Source organism: Mastigoproctus giganteus, chromosome 6, assembly GCF_048544385.1.
Source record: "Mastigoproctus giganteus isolate SK-2022 chromosome 6, ASM4854438v1, whole genome shotgun sequence".
NCBI lineage: Eukaryota > Metazoa > Arthropoda > Arachnida > Uropygi > Thelyphonidae > Mastigoproctus > Mastigoproctus giganteus.
This window is the reverse complement of record NC_143580.1, coordinates 28,613,549-28,636,320: the sequence shown is the minus strand read 5'-3', so window position 1 is coordinate 28,636,320 and position 22,772 is coordinate 28,613,549. Positions and strand designations below refer to the sequence as shown.

The window sequence follows — 22,772 nt, the reverse complement described above, 5'->3', positions numbered from 1 at the left end:
GGGACCAACTGATGATGTTACCAACAGCAAATTCTAAATGGGAAGCATTCAAGGAATTAATCTTGGAAGCTACTAGGCTTTTCATACCAACTAAGAAATACTGTTCAAAGTTTAGGCTTAAATGGATGTAAGATTAACTAATGAGACTTGTAGCAGAGAAGAAAATTGCATGTGGCACATATAAATTATCAGGAGACACAGAAGCCTATGGCAGATATAAGCTAGTCTGTAATCAAGTCACAAAGGAGGTTAGGCAAGCTTAAAAATCAGCGAAGGCTGATTACGAGAAATGCTTGGCAAAGGATGCAAAGAAAAACAACAAAGACTTCTTTATTTATGTAAACTCTAGAAGGAAGGGGATGAATCAGATTGGTCCACTCGACATCGATGGTTCGATTGATGATTCTGCTGAGGTAGCTGACAAATTGAATGAGTATTTTGCATCTACATTCACACATGAGGAGTTATTCAGGGAGGGGAATGCCAGAAGCATTCCCCTCCCTGAATTTTATCAAATTTGATAAAATTATCCTCTCTGAATTTGATAAAACTCTGGCTCCCTGCCAGAATTTGATAAAACTCTGCCAGGGAGCTAAATGATTTTTTAATAACTGAGGAGAAATTGCTGAAATGAAACATAAGGAAGGCACCTGGTGTAGATGGGATCTATCCCATTATATTAAAGGAGGCAGCAAAGGAAGTAAGCAAGCCTTTAGCCATGATTATGAGGGCATCATTCGACTCGGGGGGGAGGGGTCCCCACAGACTGGAGATGTGCAAATGTTTCCCCAATTCATAAAGGGGGATCGAAAGGTGACATGAGTAATTACAGATCTGTTAGTTTAACTTCTGTTCCAGAGAAAATAATGGAATCACAGGTTAAAGAAGCAATGCAGGTTCATCTAGACAAGACTGCAGTTATGGTTCAGACACAGCATGGGTTTGTTAAGGGGAAGTCTTGTCTGAGCAATTTGATTGGACACTATGATGTGGCCACAAAGGAACTGGATGCAAAAAATAATTTTGATCTCATATACTTGGATTTTCAGGAAAGCTTTTGATACTGTTGCACATGGAGACTACTGTACAAGTTGAAGAAGTATAGCATTAAGGGCATGCTGCTACAACTCGATAACAGGATGGTTGAGTGGGAGAAGACGGAGTGTTGTAATCAATGGACACTGCTCTTCATGGACTAATATTATTAGTGGAGTTCCCTAGGGATCTGTGTTGGTCACATTGTTGTTTTCTGTGTTTATCAATGATATTGATGAAGGTATATCAGGCTTAATGTCCAAGTTTGCAGACTATACGAAGGTTGGTAGGGTTGTTAATGACAATAAGGATGGTACGCTACTGCAACAGGATCTAGAAAAGTTGAACAGATGGGCCGAGAGGTGGCAACTGAAGTTTAACATTGACAAATGCAAAGTACTGCATAAAGGTAGCAGTAACCCCAGAACAACATACCAACTGTGCGGTACAGGGTAGTGGAGAATTAAAAAGACCTGGGGTTAATTGTGCAGTCAGATATGAAGTTTTCTGAGCAGTCCAGACAGGCTGTAAGATTCCTATATATCTTGTCAATGATATATAGGAATTTTGCTATCAGGGATAAGGAAGTGATTATCCCCTTGTGTAAGGCAATGGTCAGGTCATACCTTGAGTACTGCATACAAGTCTGGAGGCCTCATTTTATGAAAGATGTTGAGTTACTAGAATGAGTACAGAGAAGAGCAATGAGATTAGTGAGTGGAATAGAGGGTTGCTGTTACCAAGGTAGGCTTAACTTCTGCAAATTGCAGCATCTGGAGACTACGCACCTGCGAGGTGATCTGATTGAGGTTTATAAGTCCCTGAATGGTTTGAGCAAGCTCAGTGCTGATAGGATTCTTCCTCTTACTTAGATTCCACACCTGAGGCACCATAAAGTCAAAATGAATAACAACGGTTGTAGAATAGATGTGTGACTGGCAATTTGCATTTAGCCAGTGGGTGGTTTATTTCTGCAACAAACTTCCATCTGTCATTGTGGAAGTTGATAGCTTAAATAAATTCATTGCTGAACTAGAGAAACTTTTAGAGTGAATGAATGGATGGGTGAAATGGGAAGGGGTTTTTTTTTTTTGGCTGATGCTATGTATATATATATGTATATGTTTTCTTTTTGCATCATATGCCTGTCTGCTAATGCTTATGCTGAATTGATAACAAGAATGGTTGAATAAACTAAATGCCATCAGCATTTAGTTTATTCAACTATTTAAACACTTTAAACACTTCAATCAGGCCTCCTTGCAGATGTCTAGTTCCCAGATGGTACAATTTACATTACCCAAGCCTTTCTTGGTAAGGATAACCTGCTGTGCCCCTAATTAATCTGGTTGCTCTTCTTTGCACCTCTGTCTTCCTAAAATGAGGCTTCCTAACCTTTATGCAGTACTCAAGGTGCAGTCTGACCCTTGCTTTATGCAACAGGATAATCACCTCTTTTTTTTTCTGCTGACAAAATTACTGATAGATCCCCATAAGCTCTCCTAGCAGTTCATGTGGGTTCTATCAAGACTGTTTGCATTGCTCAGAGAAATTCTTGTAAGACTGTACAATTACCCTTAGGTCTCTTTTTCATTCTCCACTATCTTGAATTTGTTACCATCTAAATGGTGTTATTCCGGGATAAGTTTTCTTATTATTGAAAGGATCTCTACGTCACACAACAAAACCACTTTTGTCCATGAGTACATTCTGTATGATTTTATAATGGTAAAATAAATAATTGATCATCCATATATATGTGTGCCACATTAATGTTATGTATTTAATATATTTTTCATATGGTATACCTTTCAGGTGAACTTCTACGAATAAATGATGAATTAAATAATTTGTTTTTGAGATATGACCGATTTGAGAAAAAGAGAATTTCTGTTATTCCGCCCTCATCAGTGGCATCTCATCTTTCTGCTTCACAACCTGAACAAGTATGTACAGTATAATCCGCTTATTTTGAAATAAGCGGATTATAAATGTTGAGATTAAAAAACAAAAAAAACTCAACAATTTAATTTTTTTTAAAAAATTGTATTTTCTATACACATATATATATCTGTATTGCTTGTACAAATATATATATATATATATATTTACATGCGCATAAATATATACATAATATATAAATAATTTTTATATGCAAAAAAAACTTTAAATAAAAGCAATTGTGTTTATAAACCTTCATGTTATCAGCTTAATTAGTATATTAATTACCTGCAATTTAGTCTGAAGTTTTGCCCCTCCAAACACTGGGTACTTTGATTCTTATATCTTAGATTCTTTAGATAATAAACAATTTCTTGGAACCCAAGGATTATCTAAGATAACAAAAAAAAAAAAAAAAAAACATTTGTTACTATGTTGCAAACTGCATAACTTGAAATGTTAAATATGTTAAAATTATCATGTTTAATATTTAACATTTTAAGTTTGCACTAAGTAGAAAATGGTGCTTTATTTTATTTTATTTTCAGTACAAACTTCTTAACTATCTCCTGATTTTGTAAGGATGGAGTCTGAGACTAAATTACAGGTAATTAATACTAGTTAAAAAAAATATCTGTATGTAGTTACCTTTTGAAATCAACTATAACTTTATAGCTACTTTCCACTTTGTCTTCTGCCATTTAACCGTGCTTTTATCAATGTTATTATTATATAGCTGCCAACTCTCAAGATTTATAAAGGAGACTGTTTTCCTCACTCATTCATTCTCTTGCTTGCCTGCCCTCCTAACATAGTATTTCTTCATCATTTTCACAAAAGGACTGTAAAGCTACTGCTTTTTCATTAAAATATTACAACCCCCACCTTAATGGACTATGCCATATAGCTGCAGTACATAAAGCTGAACAGCTTCATATGTTAGAGCAGTGGTAATTTGTGCCTGGTTTTGCAAGTCAAAGTGATAAAGTAACAATTATGGGACATAGTAAAGCTAACACAGAGTTCCAAATGGACATGATTGTGAGAGCTCATGCATCGGATGCTTCTGTATTGGAAACAGCATGCCTTGTCAGTTGCTCTTGTATTGTAATGTAATATGGGGAATGCAAGAACAATATCCAAAATGACAATACGTCACACATTCAGATGTATGGGTTCCATAGCAGATGACCCAAGAGACACCCTCTGTCACTGCTGATCATTGTGATAACAAACAGTGAACTCTTAAGTTCTTGTTTGTTATCACAATGGTTTGTTACTGCAACAGAACATATTAGCAAGATGTTTTGAGGGCAGAAACATTTCAAATGAGCAGGTAGTTAATGCCAGGGAAGCAAGCTTAAAAACTTTAAAGGGATGTGTCACGGTAGTTAACTGCACAAGAACACTGTCTTAATTGTTTATACAGTAAGGTCAGAAGTGTCGTCAATAAAATGAGTGAATTCGAACTGTTGGTTACGACAAGTAATGCTGACATAATAGGACTTATGGAAACGTGATGCCACCTGGAGATAGGGGATGATGAGTTTCACTGCGGTATGTATAATGTATTTAGGAAGGATGGGGAAGATAGAAGGGGTGGTGGGGTCATGCTTCTTATCAAAAGCAGCCTAAGCACGACAAAAGCTTTCCCTGAATTCAGGTGTTTCGCATGCTAGTATAGAATCTGTATGGTGTGAGATAGTTGGAAGCAAAAGTATAATGAGAATTGGAGTAATTTACAGGCCAGGTGATTGTGAAGATTATGATGAGAGCCTCTACATGCAAATGGAATGGGCAAGTAAGCATCAGTGTCTTATTATGGGTGATTTTAATTTGCCTCTAATTGATTGGAGCAAATGGGAAGGAAACTAGACATGGGGGACAAAATTTTTAAATCAACTAGATGATTGTTATTTGTATCAACATGTCAGGGAAGGTACAAGGGATAAGAATACTCTAGGCCTCATCATCACCCATGAACCAAATGACATAATAGGGCTGACAGTACAGGAACCAGTAGCAGGAAGTGATCATGCAGTTCTACAGTGGATGATGAAGAGAGAGAGAGGTAGCAGTAGTTAAAGGCAAAGGAATGGGTTATAATTTCAGGAAAGGAAATTATGACGGCTTAAGGTGCTACATGGCTTCTGTTAACTGGGTAGATATTGCACAGAGAGCGAATACAATTGAATTGTGGTATACCTTTAAAACATTAATTACAGAAGCCTTGAATGCTTATATACCATTAAAAAACATACTCCTTGAGGAAGATTCTAAGTTGGATGAAAGGAAGTTGCCAGATTACTTGAGCAGAAAAATACAGCATGGAAAAGTTACAGAGCAATAAAAAGTACTGAAGTCTGCCACAAACTGATTTGTAATATTGCCACAGGAAAGGTTAGGGCAGTGGTAATTTGTGCCAAAGAGAGCAAAGAGTGGGGAATAAGGAATTCTTCACATATATAAATGCAAAGAAGAGAAGGTCAAACCAGATCGAACCCTTATGTAATGGACGTGGGATAGTATTAGATACCCCAGCTGAAGTTGCAGATGAACTCAACAGTTACTTTGCATCAATATTTATAGAAGAAAAACCTTTTAAGTCAATGAGAAATTATGGCAGTGAAGTTGAAAAAAATGTAATTAATGATGTTGAAATTTCGCATTTATTTTAATTAAAAAACTTTCGAGACTACAGGCCAGTAAGGCTCCTGGGGTTGATGGCATATACCCTAAAATTTTAAGGGAGGTGGCAAGTGAGTGCATTGAACTATTAAGACTAATCATGAGAGCATCACTGGACTCAGGAGATATTCTGTTGGATTGGAAAAGTGTCAATGTGTCGCCAATACATAAAGGCAGTTCAAAGAGTGTGGTGAGAAATTACTGACCAGTCAGTCTAACTTCAGTAGTAGGGAAAATCATGGAGACAGTGATCAAGGGTGGAATTCAGGATCATTTAGATAGAAATGGAATTCTGAAGGATACACAGCATGGTTTTGTAAAGGGAAAATCATGTTTAACAAATATGGTTAGCTATTTTGACAGAGTCGCTCAACAGCTGGACTTAGGGAATAATTTCAACATAGTTTATTTGGATTTCAGAAAAACATTTGACTCAGTCCCACATAGTCCCAGCGGTTACTTTTTAAGCTGGAACAGGTTGGAATCACAGGGAAAATCCTTAAGATGGATAGCTGGATGGCTTCAGGGCAAGAGGCAGAGGGGTTGTGATAAATGGTTATTCCTCACATTGGGTTGATGTAAGAAGTGGGGTTCCCCAAGGATCAGTATTAGGACCACTGTTGTTTTTGATTTTCATAAATGACATCGATGAAGGGATAGAGGGTGTGATGTCTAAATTTGCAGATGATGTAAAGATTGGTAGAGTAGTTAATGATCACCACCAAGCAGAGCTTCTTCAGAGTGACCTAGATAGACTTCAGCGATGTTCAGAAAAATGGCAGCTATGCTTTAATCCAGCAAAGTGTAAAGTATTACACCTGGGGAACAGTAACCCCAAAATAACTTATAGACTTGGTGGAGCTGAACTAAAGCCAGTAGTGGAGGAAAGGGACTTGGGTGTTACGATACAGTCAGACAAGAAGTTCTCCAAGCATGGTAGACAGGTTGCCAGAAAGGCTCATAGTGTCCTGTCGATTGCTAGTAGAGATAAGGATGTCATAATCCCATTATATAAGTATTGTTACTTATATAATGGGATTATGACATTGTTAGACCTAATACTGTGTTCAAGTATAGAGATTGCACCTGAAGAAAGACATTGTGCTTCTTGAAGGGGTCCAAAGATGGGTAACTCACCTGGTGAATTCAGCAAAAGGGCATCTATATGAGGAAAGACTTTGAATATGTGGGTTGCAGAGCTTGGAAACTAGGAATCTTAGAGGAGACTTGATTGAGGTGTTTAATGCTTTGAGAGGCATAAGTAAAATGAATGAGGACGAAATTTTCACTGTTATAAATGATTCTGGAACAAGGGGCCATAATTTAAAGTTACAGGGGGAGATGTTTAGACTGGTTTGCAGGAAGTTTTATTATAGCCAACGAGTTATAAATTACTGGAATAAGTTACCTACATGGGTGGTTGAGGCTGACAGTTTGGAAAAATTCAAAGGTCAGCTGGATAATTTCATCATCGGTTGTTTATTTCCTTTTCTCTTATGAATTTTTAAAAATTTTTTTTATTATTATTATTATTATTATTGTTATTTTTTTATTTTATTTATTTATTATTATTATTTTTTATTTTTTGCTGGTGCAGCATAAGCCATAGGCTTCCTTGCACCATGTGGCCATGCTAGTACTAATACTATTGTCAACAGTAAATGCTGTGACTTGGCAATACACACTGTTTGGACACTGGAGTACTGAATGAATATACTGGTCGGATGAGTCCAAATACTTGCCTTGTAATAACATGCTGACGGTGCCATCATGTGTCATACAAGCAACATAAGTCCTTGGGCCCATCGTGCATGGTGCCCACTGTCCAGGCAGGTGGCATCGTTTGCTTAATATGGGGTATGTTTTGCTGGCAAGAATTAGGACTCCTGTTGTGTGTGGACCAGTGTTTCACTGGTGAAGTCTTTGGTAGCTTTTAGGAGACCATGTGCTCCCTGCCATGTTGCATTTTTTCCCAGACAGAAATGGAATCTTCTAAGACAATAATGTACTGTGTTATCTTGCCTGCACTGCGCATGAGTGTTTCGAGGAACACAGTAATGGTATCACCCATCTTGATTGGCCTCCAGATTCGCTCGACCTCAATCCAATTGAACATCTGTGGGACGTTTTGGAATGGGAAGTAAAGCACATAGACATGCAATCATAATCTGTTCTGACACTGTGGAATGCCTTTCAGGCAGCATGGCTGCAAATCCCTACAAATGAATGTAGACATCTAGTGGAGTCAATGCCTAGGCGAATAGTGACTGTTAATCCATGCAAATGGTATTTGCATGGATTAACAGTCACTATATTATAATTCAGTGATAACTGAGTGTGTGTTAGGTGCTCCAAGTATCCACATGTTAAGTTTTATATAACAGGGCAAAGGAATATAACATTGTAGAATTAAATTATTTAAATTCATTTAAGACATTAAAAACACGTATGCATATCTTTATAAAGTAGAATATTTACCATAGGTTGCACTTGACAGTAAGCCTTTGATTGACTTTGGAGATGATGAAGATACTACTGATGATCTCTCAGTTCAACTAGGAGGAATTAGTAAGTTGCTTAAATTGCATTAAGAAAGTTTGATATAACTTGTTTTTTACATACTATTCCAAATAATAACTGATGGGACCATTCAGCGTTACTAAAAACCATCTACTTGAATTCATTGCTGCTGTAATCACAATTATGAATATATTCTTAGCAAAAGCTGTTAAAACAGATTTTAATGTTAAACTGCTTTGATGACAAAAGAAATAAACAAACAAAGTACCTGATAAAATGTCTGTGACAAACTTCAGGGACCTGAGGCTATGTCAAGCTAGGGTATGCTACCTGCGAGTCTAAAATGCTGATGGAACTGATATTGACGTGACACTCAGTCAAGTGGACTGAGTGTTGCCCTCCTAACATAATATTTCTTCATCATTCCTATGCATATTGGAACTTCAGTGAAGTCTGGCTGTTCTCGGACAGCCAGATCTTCTGCTTGCACCTTCACTATAGTGGGAATGTTAGAACGATGATTATGGAGATGACCACCCGGGTGTGCACAATGTAAGCAGGGGTTGCGGTGTGGCATCCACGCCATGCCGCACCACACAGAGAAATGCTGCCCCATCTGTGTCACCAGGCAATACTGCTACCATTATGCATATTGGAGACGAAGTGGTGAAATTCATCTTTAGTCTCCAGAGCAAAGCTCTGGTAACTCCCATCTCTTTCATTGTGCAGTCTGATTGACGGCTTTTGAAGTTGTGATGCATCATGGTGAGATCCCTCTCCTTTACATTTCAAGAGTAGCTTAAACAGTTTTTGCCTTCTAGCCAGTAGCTAGTCCATCAGACCAAACCTATTGGTAACTCTCTGGGAGGCATCCAGACCAGCTAGTATATAATCTTGCTGTCTCTACTCTGCCTGCTAGTGACAGGAGGGATTTCAAGTAGTGTGTATGCAGGGAGCATTCTTGAACCTCTCCATGTGGGATCCTGTACATGGACCTCCCAATGATGCTGCTGGTCCTTCAGATCAGCATCCTACAGCTTTGGTTCCTGGCTAACATCATAGGAATCCAGCATGTTTGCCGTGTGCTATGATCCATGGAAACTCTGAAAGGGGATCCTGGGATTGAGGGACCAGCTTCAACAAACCACTTTGGTCAAGATGGTTAATCCTGAGACAGCTCATCCAGGATCAGTCAGCTAGTTGGTTCATCTGCAAGGGTCAACTGTGCCAATGATATGCTCCAATCCGTATGCTATGCTCCAATGCTATGCTCCAATCCCAAGGGACAGGATTCCGGCTGGTGCCAGTGTGGGTATGGTGTCTGGTTAGCCCTAGTGCATTTATGGCTTGCCTGATAGTGGGCATCCTATTCGGACTCTGTGGTGAATGGGGAGCCTAGGCATTGAACAGAATGAAAAAATTCATGAATACTGTGAACTTTTCTTCTGGTAAGGACTACAAACGTGGTCCTTACCAAAAAATTATGACAAAGACACAGAGACCACCACTTCAGCAAAAAGTCCCAGAATCAAACATTATCAGCTCCAATACCTAGATACCTGATAATTCACTCCACTGGAGAGAAATGTATAGGAAAGTGCCACCCTATTTTATCCAGAACGGTTGGCAGGCTCCTCTAAATCTGTAAAATGGCTGCATTCTGGAGATATCCTCATCAAAATCAAGTGTGATAAACACTCAGAACAGTCCCACTATTGGGGGAGTGCCAATTACGGCACTCCCCACCCCATAACCCCACAAGACACTGAACTCATTCCAAGGCATAATATCTGAATGGGATCCTCTGGAAGTATCTGAAGAGGAGATATGTTCAGAACTAAAATTTCAAGGCATTACAGCTGCAAAGCGAATGTTTGTATGCAGGGATGGGAACCTAGTCCCGACTAGAGACTGTCCTTACTTTTAATATGCCAGCATCTCCTATTGTTTGATTAATGAATTAGTGAAATCTAACTTGTTCAATTAGTGAATTTTCCGTAGTCGGAGGCTTTCATCCTCAAAACCTTTTTAAGCCTAAACTGAATAAATTCTCTAAAATTCTTATCTTTAAGCTGATGAAAAACTAATCATGTGGTATATAAATTAATGTAGAAGATATTACTGCATATAAAAACAAAAAGTAAAACTTATCTTATTTATTTTTTCATATATATATATTTTTTTTCATGATTTCCTATTAGAATTTTTTTTAGGTGCATTTGTGTATATGTGTAATGTACCTGTTGTCTTCACTATATCCATCTGTCTGCATATAACAACTCAATTTCCAATGGATGGACTTCTGTGAAATTGTATATTTGGGCCTTTAAAAAGATTTGTTCAGCCATTCCAGATTTTATTAAAATTAGACCAGTAAAAATCTGAAAATTATTATTTCTTTGTCCATCCACATATAATAATTCAGCTCCCAGTGGATGAAATTTCATATTTTATATTTAGATCCTTCAGAAAGATTTGCTAAGCTTTCCCAAATTTCATTGAAATCATAGCAATAGAAATCCGACAATTATTATATTTTTTTAAATACTTATAACATAGGCCATATGAAGAGCATTCAATAAATTATCTACCCACCCATGAAGGAAATGAGATAGAGGCAAAAATCTTTTTTTATTTTTCAGTGTAACTCCAGTGAACTTAAATACACTTGTTCCATTTTGTTGGCAATAATGAAATACCTGACAAATAAAATTCTTTGTCCTGTCCATCAAGGAATGCAGAAACAGCAGACATCAGCAAAATGACATCCATGCATGTTTTTCACTGGTGGCCAAATCTGGTCTGTAAGGTGAATGAGTAAGTTCTGTAAAGTCACAGTCTCTCAAAGCAGCAGCAGCAGCAACATTACCTGCTGCATTATCCCGAAGAAGCAGCACACCTCTAGAAAGTTTTCCACAGCATTTTTCCTTTATGCCATCCCTTAGGTTGTACAGTAGGGATGAATATGACTCCCCTGTGACTGTCTGCTTGTTTTCCAAGTAGTGAATGTACAAAATTCCTTCAGCATCCCAAAAAATGGTGGCCATAATCTTGCCAGGTGAAGATTGTGTCCAAAATTTTTTGGGTCTGGGAGAACCCTTGTGCTTTCGTTGCACTTTCATTGCATTGATTCTTGCTTAGCCTCAGGGTTCCAGTGATGAAGCCATGTTTCATCATCCCTAACAATTCTGGAGATGAAATTTCGGGTTCCCTTCCATAAAGCTCTAAATTCTCCTCACAACACCATACTCTGAATTTCTTCTGCACAGGGGTCAGAAATCTGGGGCCCCTACCTTGCACTGACCTTAGTCATCCCCAAATGTTCGTGGAGGATGGTTATAACTCTTCCCTCAGATATGTCATATTTCCTGGAGATTTCGGACACCTTTAAATGTCTGTCATTCAGCACAAGGGTTTCCATAGCTTGGCACATTTCTGGAGTGGCCACTGTCACAAGCCTTGATGGACTCTCTACCCCACTTGAATTGTTTTGATCAGAATTTCACCTGGTAATCTGAAGGTGCACTATTGTTATACACATCCACCAGGTAGTAGGAGGTAGATAATTTATTGAATACCCCTCATATATGCTACACATTTTTATAGATGAAGCACTAGATATTACGATATTAGTTTGTTGTCATGCACTGATTGGAAGAATGAATGGGCAGTGTGGTGGATGCACAGAAATGAAACATTCTCAATTTGTCCATAAAAGTCATTAATTTTTGCTTGCTTGTTTTTTTTTTTTTCTTCTTCTTATAAATCATAAATTATTACCATATGCTAATAATTTATGATTTATAAGCATATGCTAATGTGCCTGAAATGTAACACACTGCATACATTAACTAACTTTTTTAATTCTGATTTGACTTTTGACAATAATTTCACTCTAATATTGGAATTCAAAATAAGAAACACTTTAATATTTAAAAATGTTTTATGTAGAAACTATTTGTTTTCAAAATTTTTAAAATTTCATAAGGAAACTTGGAGCCTGCTGCCATCAAAACTCGCTATTTGTAGCACATCTGCATTCAGAAATTTCACTAGCACAGGTCCACATACACATTACAGGAATTCACTTGAATACTCCCATGCAAATTCTGGGAAATCATTCATGAAAGAGTTAACGTATTCTGCTGCAAGCTGTGTAAATTTAATGTAGTTGAATGTACATGGAGCTTATTTTCCTTTCCAATTTCTGTTCACACTGAAAAATAACAAAGCGTAATAAGAATAAAATATATCAGCATTGGTACTGCAGTTATTTTCAGAAAGACATTGGTAGGTACAAACTTGTTTCAATAAATAAATTGTGTAGTATATTAATGCTGTGCAGAGTTGAATAGTTCTCCATTCTGAAATCTTTCAAAATCAATGATTGTAGAGCTGTGCAAAAATAACCAATAGTTACAAAGTTAGTATTAGTATTAGCCACAGAGTGCAAGGAAGCTACAGGCTTTTGCTGTACTGGCCAAAAAAAAAAAAAAGAAAAAAAAGTGGATAAGAAAATACAAATTATGCACTTCCCTCCTGACATAGCTAACTATCCAGTTGACCTTTGAATTTCTTCATACTGTCAACTACTTGTGGAGGTAACTTGTTCCAGTAATCAAAACGGCTTGCTGGCTAGAAGAAAACTTCCTACGATCTATTCTAAACCTTTTCCCCTGTAATTTGAAATTATGGCTCCTAGTTCTGGAATTCTTTATAATAGTGAAAATCCCACCTTCATTCATTTTACTAACCCATCTCAGACCCTTATAAACCTCAATCAGGACCCCTCTGAGGTGCCTGGTTGCCAATCTCTCTCTCTACCAAGTATATAAGTTATTTTTTATTGATTTTCTCCAAGTGTAAGTCTTTGCATTTTGGTACATTAAAACATAGCTGCCCCTTTTCTGACCATTCTTGAAGCCTGTTCGAGCCATCCTGAAGGAGCACTGTTGGGTGCTGATCATTATTGACCCTCCCGACCTTTATGCCATCTGCAAATTTTGACATCATGCCCTTTGTCGATGTTGTTTATGAAAATGAGAAACAACAGTGGTGTAAGAACTGATCCTTGGAGGGAGCCCACTTTTGACTTTACACAAATCTGAAAAATATCTATTAATCACAACCTTCTGTCTTCTGCCTTGCACCACCCTGCAGTCCATCTTAGAATCTTTCCAGTAATCTCAACATGTTCAATCTTATACAGTAACCAAGCATGAGGGACTGAGTCAGATGCCTTGCTAAAATTCAAATAAACTTGTTAACGTTGCTCCCTACATCCAACTCATTTAGTAACTAGGTTAAACTAGCTTACAATTCATCAGCTGGGTTATCTAAGACTTTCCCACACCCAGTACACATGGGTCCAATTTGATTTGTTTTCTTCCAATTCTTGAAATTTTTTTGGCATGTCAGCTACTCAGGCATAGTGTGCTGATTCCAGTGGTAATCTAATTAATGTTTACAGGCCAATTTGCATGTTGTGCAGGCTGAAAAACTAGAATAACTTCTGGAGACCCTTCCTTTACCTACAGAGCTAATTGAGCACTTCCTGAAGAATTTCTTTAGTCAGTGGGATTCAAATCTAGGTCTTTCCAATCAAATGACAAATGGCAAAACTACCATATTGTCATGGAGGACAACCAAAATGTAAACTCTAATTTACAACCAAAATTTTAACTCTAAAAGAAAAAGACATGCACATCTTCATGCCATTTCAGAAAAAAAGCTCTTCTCTGTCTCCCTCTGCCTCTCTGACAGCTGTCCTTTTGGTCACACAGCTGCATCCCTGGAAATAATGTGTAACTTGCAATTAATTTTAAAAAGAATGTGGTAAGGCTGGGTTATATTCTGTATCAGACTTCCTGGACTTACTGGACATTTTTCAGAGTGAGAGAGTTAAGGGACATGAAAATAAATGCAGGAAAAAACTAAATCGATTAATGAAATTCTCTAATTAGTGTACTGTATGTCACTTGTATGAACATAATTTAACTTCAGTTAATAAATGTATGTTACAGTATTCCAGATTTTGCTGAACACTGTGGTTCCTTCTTCTGTGGATAAATAGTTAAAAACTGGTTCATCTGGAAATGTTTGGATATTTCAACTTGTGTGTTTTTTTTTTCTTTTTTTTTTTACTATATAGCCTCAGAAGAAAAAACCATAATGCTTTAAACATTTGGAATATTGTAATTTACATATTAAAGTGTCTGAGTTATGTTCACACAACATAGTTTAGTATGTTTTATTATCATATAATTGAACTTTTTTCTTTTTTTTATGTACTTATTTAGTTATGGATAGCATAAGCAAACTTCTCAGCATTCTCTCTAATTAGTCTACGTAGGAATAACAGGAGTACCATGGCATAAAAAAAAGCTTGTTTATTTTTTTTCTGACAGAAAGAAAAAAATACAGTAATACCTCGACTTACGCTACCCCGACTTACGCGAACTCAGAGTTACGCAGTTCTTGATTTTTTCGTTTGGCAACACTGCCGCCCACTATCTTCAAGGTCGTTTTTCATATGCTATCGATATACGGTGCGATGGCGGAGAGTGAGAGCGAAAGATGGACAAAATTCAACTTTGCTGCCACATGAGCTGCACACATATACAGGAATTTGCATTCCAACTGTCATATTTATATGTGTGCGTTCGAATTCGTGCTCAACTTTTGTCGGAAATTACATCGTTTTCACGAATAAAAAAACTTTCCAGGCTTTAAGGTTTCCAAAGACTGATTGACAATGATGGTCGGCGGGAATGCAGCTGGTGACTGCAAGTTAAAACCTCTCTTAATATATCACTCCGAAAACCAAGAGTTTTAAAAAATATATCTAAAATTAGCTTACCAGTGATTTGGAAGTCAAATTGTGTCAGGCTTGGGTGACAACTTCCGTTTTTGAGGACTGGTTTGGTCACCACTTCATACCCGAAGTCGAACGTTATTGCAGGTCTAAACAGATTCCATTTAAATTGATCCTTCTTATTAACAATGCACCCGGTCACCCTCCTGTCACCCTAATTAATTTCGACCGACGTGTGAAAGTTGTGTTTTTGCCTCCAAACACAACCAGCTTGCTTCAACCGATGGACCAGGGAGTCATCAAAACATTCAAGGCCTACTACACGAGGTGTTCATTTGCACGTCTGAATGAAGCTATGAGACAAAATAGTGAGATATCTGTTAAAGACTTTTGGAAACAATTCAATGTTTTAGATGCCGTATGAATCATTGAAGAATCTTGGGATGAAATTCACAAAAAAACATTGAATAGTGTCTGGAAGAAACTTTGTCCATTTTTTTTCAAAAACGAGACGAAAACAATGCCAGAAACTGATCATGTCACTCATATGATAGAAGTTGTTAATCTTGCCAGGCAATTAGATTTGGAAGTCAATGGTGATGATGTCAACGAGCTGTTGGATTCACATAGTGAGGAGCTGACAATGAATGAGCTCATAGAGATGCGTGAGCAAAACGTCACTGAATTATCCGACACTTCAGACCCAGTTCCACCAGAAAAGCACATGACAATCGCAAGCTTGACAGAAGGTCTCAGCTCAATTGAAAAGGACTTAAAAATTTTAGAAAACAGACCCCAACGAAGAACGCGTTATAGCTACAAAGCAAGGAATAAAAAATTATTAGCTTGCTACGAAGAAATTCTTCGTAGCAAGAAAAAAGAAGGTGCTGTGTCTTCAGACGAATTTGTTAGATTTTATGAAGCCATCAACATCGAAATAACTTTTTTACGTAACTCATTTATTTTTTTAATACATAATTTGTATTAATATGTATAAATAACTGCAATTTTATTAAATATTTTTCTTTTAAACTAGTGTTTTTGTTAGTCCTTGGTCCCAATTTATTTATATGCAAAGTTGTACCCTGACTTACGCAAATTCGACTTAAGCGATTTTCGTCGGACCCACCTATCGCGTAACTTCGGGGTATTACTGTACCTTCAAAAATAATATTTCACTGGTCTTTTTCCTTATGCATGGAAATTCACTCATATCCAGCTAGTTTCTTAAAGTGAACAAATCCCTCCTCATTGTTAGTATTCCATTGTGCTTATATTTACTCTTTTCAAAGTAATGGAAAAGCCCAAACATCATATTTTAAACTATCTCAAACCTTCCATCTGATCAGTGATTGCCAATATGGATTCCACCAATGTTAATGCACTGGTGATATATTGGCTTATGTTACTCATGTTTGGACAGATCGGATGGAATTGTTCAGTGGATCTTGAGCAGTTGTCTTTTATATTTCCAAAGCTTTTGATCAGGTTTGGCATAAAGTTCTTTTAAAAAACCTCGTATGTTATGGTTCCCTGCCTTCTGTTTTTTGCAATTGGGTTATACAGTTTTCTCTCTGACCACTCATTTAAGGTGCTAGTAGATGTCTCTCTGTCTTCTAACTTCACATCTAATGCTGGTATTCCACAGTGTACAAAGGGTACTAGGAAAGTTTTGCAATATGATGCAACAATGAATCACAGGAAGCTGCTTGTTGCTGCATGTTGAGACATGTTCATATGTGCATAGTAGCCGCCGCGCCAAGTCGATGGGCTCAGTTATTCATTAGTAGTGAGAGTGTAAAGTGCTTGCGATGGCATCGTGGTCACGAAATGAGATAAGGACAGTTTTGCGGTATAATTTCGTGCATGGTTTAACCATAGACCAGTGCTTAGAAGAAATGACTCTTGCACTAGATGATGATTGTCCACATCGTACAACGATATTCAGGTGGTATAGAGAATTCCAAAGGGGAAATTTCACTCTGGAGGATTCTGAGAGGCCGGGAAGGCCACGAACGTCAGTTACGGAGGAAAACGTTACTGCTGTGAGGAAAATGCTTGACGAAAACAGGCGAGTGACCTACCAACAGATAGAGGATACTTTGGGCCTAAATGCACCAGCAATTTGTTCGATTCTGCAAGATCATTTGCACGTGAAGAAACTTTGTTCTCTCTGGGTGCCGCATCAACTGACTGAAGAGCAGATGACACGACGTGTGACTTGGTGCCGGGAGATGTTAAAAAAGTTTGATAAGGGACAATCTCGGTATGTGAACAACATCGTGACAGGTACGAGACTTGGCTGTACTATTACAATCTGCCGACCAAGGCTCAAAACAAAGTTTGGGTCTTTGATGATGACGACACACCCGTAATTGTCAGAAAATCCCAATCTGTAAAGAAGAAAATGATAGCTGTATTTTTCAAATCGAGTGGAATTATGGAACGTGTCGTTTTGGACAGGCAGAAGACAGTCACAGCTAAGTGGTATACTGAACAATGCCTGCCTAAAGTCATTGGATCTATGAAGAACCTGCGGCCAAAGTCAAGAATGGACATCTGGTACCTCCATCACAATAATGCTCCAGCTTACCGCGCCAAAGCCTGCACCGAATATTTGACCACGACAGGACTGAAACTTCTCGAGCACCCTCCCTACAGGCCAGACCTTGCTCCCTGCGACTTTGCACTGTTCCCGCATGTGAAAATGAAACTAAAAGGGAGGCAGTTTTCCAGTGATGAGGACCTTCTACGGGCTTGGGACAACGGGTATGCTTTACTCCCTAGTGAAACTTGGCAGAACTGGTTTAAAGATTGGTTTCGGAGGATGGAGAGGTGTATTGAATGTAGAGGAAATTACTTTGAAAAAATTAAATAAACAAAGCTGTATTGCAAAACTTTCCTAGTACCCTTTGTATTAATAACTTTCTTCCACTGATTACAGATCCCATCCATAGTTTTTCCAATGATGGCACACATTACATTACATCTTTCAATTTGAGAAATCCTCTCTGCACAAATAGCTTCAAGTTCTTGAATAATCACCACTAATTCCTTAAATGCATATTTTCAGGGAGGGAACCTAACCAAAGAAAACTTAGTTCACTAAGTTTTCTTTGCTCCCCAAAAACACTCAGAATTTCAGACAGTATCCCCCAACTTTTAATCTTTCTTAGCACAATTACATCAGTAATGATTCCTCTTTATCAAAAAAAAAAAAAAAAAACCCTTGATTTTCTTTTTTATGCTCTTGATGTTTTTTTTTTTTTTTTTTTTTTCTGAGAATATAGTAGATCTAAGGAGTTAGCAAGGCAAATTCAAATTATTATTTTAATAGCACCCAAGCTTTTCACTCAGATTTATTTTGCCTGTGTCTTTCTTTTGAAGTGTGTTCACAGGCTGATTTGCTTATTGTGTGGGTTGAAAAACCTGGAATAACTCAGAGGGAAATGTCCTACTTCCTCTGCCTAGTCTACTAAGCCTTAATTGAAATGGACTTTAGAAGATTCCTTCAGTTGCTGAATGGGAATTGCCTAAATCTAGCCTGACACTTGGCAGTGTAATGTGCTGTTTAAACTGCCACAGCAGACTGAGGTAAAGAGAGACACGCGCACACACAGCAGATTCTTGATTTACCAGGATTGGATTAACCAGGATACTTCAAGACGCCAAAGTAAAAAAATGTATATATACACCGGAAATAATAAATTTCAAGTAATAAACAGATGTTTTGCAAGTCGTAAATAAGTGACAAGAAGTGGCGTTATAAGTTGTGATTGGGAGATGAATGTACCTATTATCCCGCAACCCCTAACCCCCCACTGTCTTCGCACGCACCACTCAAAAAACAATAAAAAGAGAACAAATATTTAGTTTGTTTAGTGTGTAGTGTGGATTGTTGTTTTCCATCGCATGGCAAAAAGACAAATTTTGTTTCATTATTTATGTCAGGAGTGTTGAAATTTTTTTATAGTAAATATTTATTTTTGTTTAGTAATCGCAAAAATGATGGGTAAATGCAAAAGAGTTATGTTTTCAATTGAACAAAAACTTGAAATTATTCATTGAAATTAGCAGACACCCTTTAGGATTAGTATAATAGCAGTCTTAAAGTTTATTGAATTCTCTCTTGATACCTAACAGTAACCCCAAAATATTGTTTTTTATACCGAGGCATAGCACTAGTGGCTTTGTGTTCCAGTTCACAGGTTTGCTATATATATATATACAGGGTGTTTCAGTTAAACGTTTCAGAACTTCTAAGAGGGGTAGGGTACATCCTGACAACTCGAAATCATATAGCAATGTGGGGTCGGAAATGCTTTCCTGAAGCGGTGTTGTACACAGAAGCACCATAAAGAAAAGAGACTGTAAGTGAGAAATCGTTTTAATAATACATGAAAAGAAGCAAAAGGTACATGGATTAAAGTAAGTGTTCGAAGTTTTTTCCACGGGCTACAATGCACGCCTCACATCTCCGACGCATGGACATCCGAACATTCTGGAATACTCCAGGCGAATTTCGAATTTCTTCGGCAGCTACTGCGATTCTTGCAACCAGCTCCTCAGCATTGTCAACAGGGGTGTCATAAACTAGCGATTTCATATGACCCCAGAAATAAAAATCAAGACACGATAGGTCGGGTGACCGAGCAGGCCAACGCACGGGACCACCACGTCCGATCCACTGTTGACCAAATGTGACATCCAGGTAGTTACGAACATCTCCGCTATAATGGGCAGGGGCTCCATCGTGTTGGAACCACATTGTCTGTTGCGTCGATGCAGAAATCTGATCATCTCTCAAAAGTTGTGGCAATACTTGCTGCAGAAAGATCAAGTAGATAGGTCCGGTTAGACGACACGGTAACAGGTAAGGTCCGATGAGGTGATCTCTCATAATACCGGCCCATACATTGACCGAAAATCGAATCTGTGCTGCACGACGTTGCACGACGACTTCAGTGTACAATACCGCTTCAGGAAAGCATTTCCGACCCCACATTGCTATATGATTTCGAGTTGTCAGGATGTACCCTACCCCTCTTAGAAGTTCTGAAACGTTTAACTGAAACACCCTGTATATATATATATATATATATATATATATATATATATTATTATTAAGAAACATTGTAAAATTCTTATTTGGCCATTTATTCTCCCTCAAAATTAGGAATGTCATGCCTCATTAATCACCACTCAAAAAGTTTATAAAAAAACATAACTGATATTAGAATAATAGTAGTGGGTGCGCACGAACTATTCATTTTGAATTGATATTTGTCTGTTCAAAATCCCTGTCGAGTTATGAAGGAACGTCCATATAGCATGCATGGAGTTATTAAAGTAGTTATTAGATGGTAATTTAATATGTAAATAGGCATATATTATCTATTAACGTGCCAAAGCCCTATGTCATTAGTTAGCAAAAAAAACTAGCATAAATCCACCACGTATGCAACTGTATAATATAATACAATACAACACAACACCACACTAAGCACGACACGAGTATTACAACAGTTGGATCCTATTACACACGTGCACACACAGAGAGAAATGGATACGTATGAACTATTCATTTTGATTAATATTAGTCAGTACACATACACAAAGAAAAAGGTATATATCAGCTATTCATTCAAATTAAATATATGTCCATAAAGGCTCTTGTTAAGTTACAAAACGTTCTTTTTATGGGATGAATGGATTTGTTCATTTAATTTTAGCTTCGCTGATTGTTGCGTGCATAGGCATAATACTAGGAATGTGCCAGTTGTCTTATTACTATTCCTGAAAAATTTCTTTGCCTTTTAAAAATACTGAATATGTTGGAATAATTATTCACTATATATATATATATATATCTCTCTCTCAAGGATAAGTATTAATGTATTGCACTAGCATATGACATTTCATTGTGCTTGTAGGCATCAGCCATCTCAAAACTTACTGGTGGATAAGTGGCATTTAAATTATAGATTAAATGTCATTGTATACAAAATAAATATGTGTGTATATAAATATGTATATATATATATAATATTTTTATTTCAGATTTGAATTCTACAGCTTCTGAGATGTCACCAAATCCTGTATTATCTGCTAATAAAATACCATCTGAAACATCTTTAAACGATGAATTTGACATGTTTGCTCAGTCCCGGAATGCTACTTATGAGAAAAGTAAAACATGGTAAGATTGTAATTTGTTACCAAGTATTGTGATTACTTGTAATCATAGTAACTGATATAGTATGTATATAAAAAAAAAAATAAATAAATAAATAAATAAAAAATTGTGTGTGCGTGCTGAGCACTCATAGTGAAAGTTAAGTGAAACTTTGTTAGGTGAATATTTATCACTTGACCGAGGATCCTGTATTGACCGTATGAATGCCACTGACAACGAATCTGCATGAATGGGAGCCTCGGAAATATGAGACGTTCCGTTACCAAATCTAGTTTCGGCAAGCGATGTGGCATTGGATGATATTTAAAACCATTTGACTAATACACAATCCTGTTATGGACTTACATTTTATGTATCTGTTCTGAACTAGTGATGTAATTTACTATGCTGGAACTGATGACAGTGTTTTTTTAAGTACATAATTCTTAATAGTAGTCAGATGCAATAAAGGAAGATGTCATGATCACTCTAATGTTCTAACCATGCCATCACCTCATTAATGTTTTCAAGTACTTTTATTAATTTCTAGTGCTTTTTTCTTACACAAGTCATCCACATCATCTTCTGAGTCACTCCCTGTGTCACTTGCCTTTGGTTTGTCAATTGTCTTCACACTTTTCACATAGGCTGCAATTTCTTCCTCACTCAGGTAATGTGCAACTGGATCTTCCACATCCAAGGCTGCCACCAAGTGTGTTACAAGCAACCTTTGCTTCTTGTTCTGGAAATGCTGCTAATTCAAGGTTATTATTAGTGATCTTGTCTTTTCCAATAAATGTTTTCCAGCATTTTTCATTTGCTCTTAAGCTTACTATCTCCCACGTTAATTCAGTATTGTATGCAACATCTTCACCTTTCAGTGTTAATAATGTTTTCAAAAATCCTAGAACTTCGAATTTCTGAGTTCATAACACCGGCAAGTAGCTCGCCACAATAGTAGGCTTTGAAGGCTCGAATAATGTCCTGATCCATGGACTGAATTAGTGCAGTTGTGTTCCTTGGCAGAAACACAGCTCTAATCTTGCCATCTTTCACTTTCAAGATATTAACTGAAGGATGAGCTAGGCAGTGATATAATGGTAACAGAACCTTTTCTTCAAGTTTTTTTGGAAAGCAGATGGCATCTCATCAAACTCACTTTTAAACCATGAAGCAGAAATATCACTTGTCATCCAAGCATTGGAACTATTTTTATAAATCACAGGTAAAGGTTTCATGTTGACTTGCTTAAAACACCACAGACTTTGACTTTTATTTTATTTCTATTTTCAGCAGTGGGGAAAGAAATCCTGACAGCAGATGGAAGTATTAAACAGCTACATAAATTTCATGCCCTCAGCAATATTAAAAGCTGCTTAATATATACAAACAATTCGAAAACTGACTCTGCGGTTGGTGCTGTGTTCTTCTTTTACAGTCTTCATAACGCTATCCGCTGAGTGTAGCAGTTATATTGCAGAATTATATGCAATTAAATTAGCCTTAGAGAATATTAACGGTTCCCCCAGTGCTAGTAGTTTAATATACACTGATTCCATGAGTGCAGTTTCTGCATTGGACAATAAATTTTCAATATCG

At 37.3% G+C, this 22,772-nt stretch overlaps 1 protein-coding gene across 2 annotated transcripts in view; it reads left to right on the top strand.

The window, feature by feature from the left end:
- LOC150084120 (target of Myb1 membrane trafficking protein-like) overlaps positions 1–22,772 on the top strand; it is a 212,958-nt gene that overhangs the window by 124,366 nt on the left and 65,820 nt on the right. For both annotated transcript variants that reach the window (XM_090375897.1, XM_090375896.1), the window contains exons 9-11: positions 2,851–2,981; positions 8,148–8,232; positions 21,059–21,197. In XM_090375897.1, the coding sequence (XP_090232023.1) occupies positions 2,851–2,981; positions 8,148–8,232; positions 21,059–21,197 (355 nt within the window). The remainder of the gene's footprint in view (positions 1–2,850; positions 2,982–8,147; positions 8,233–21,058; positions 21,198–22,772) is intronic.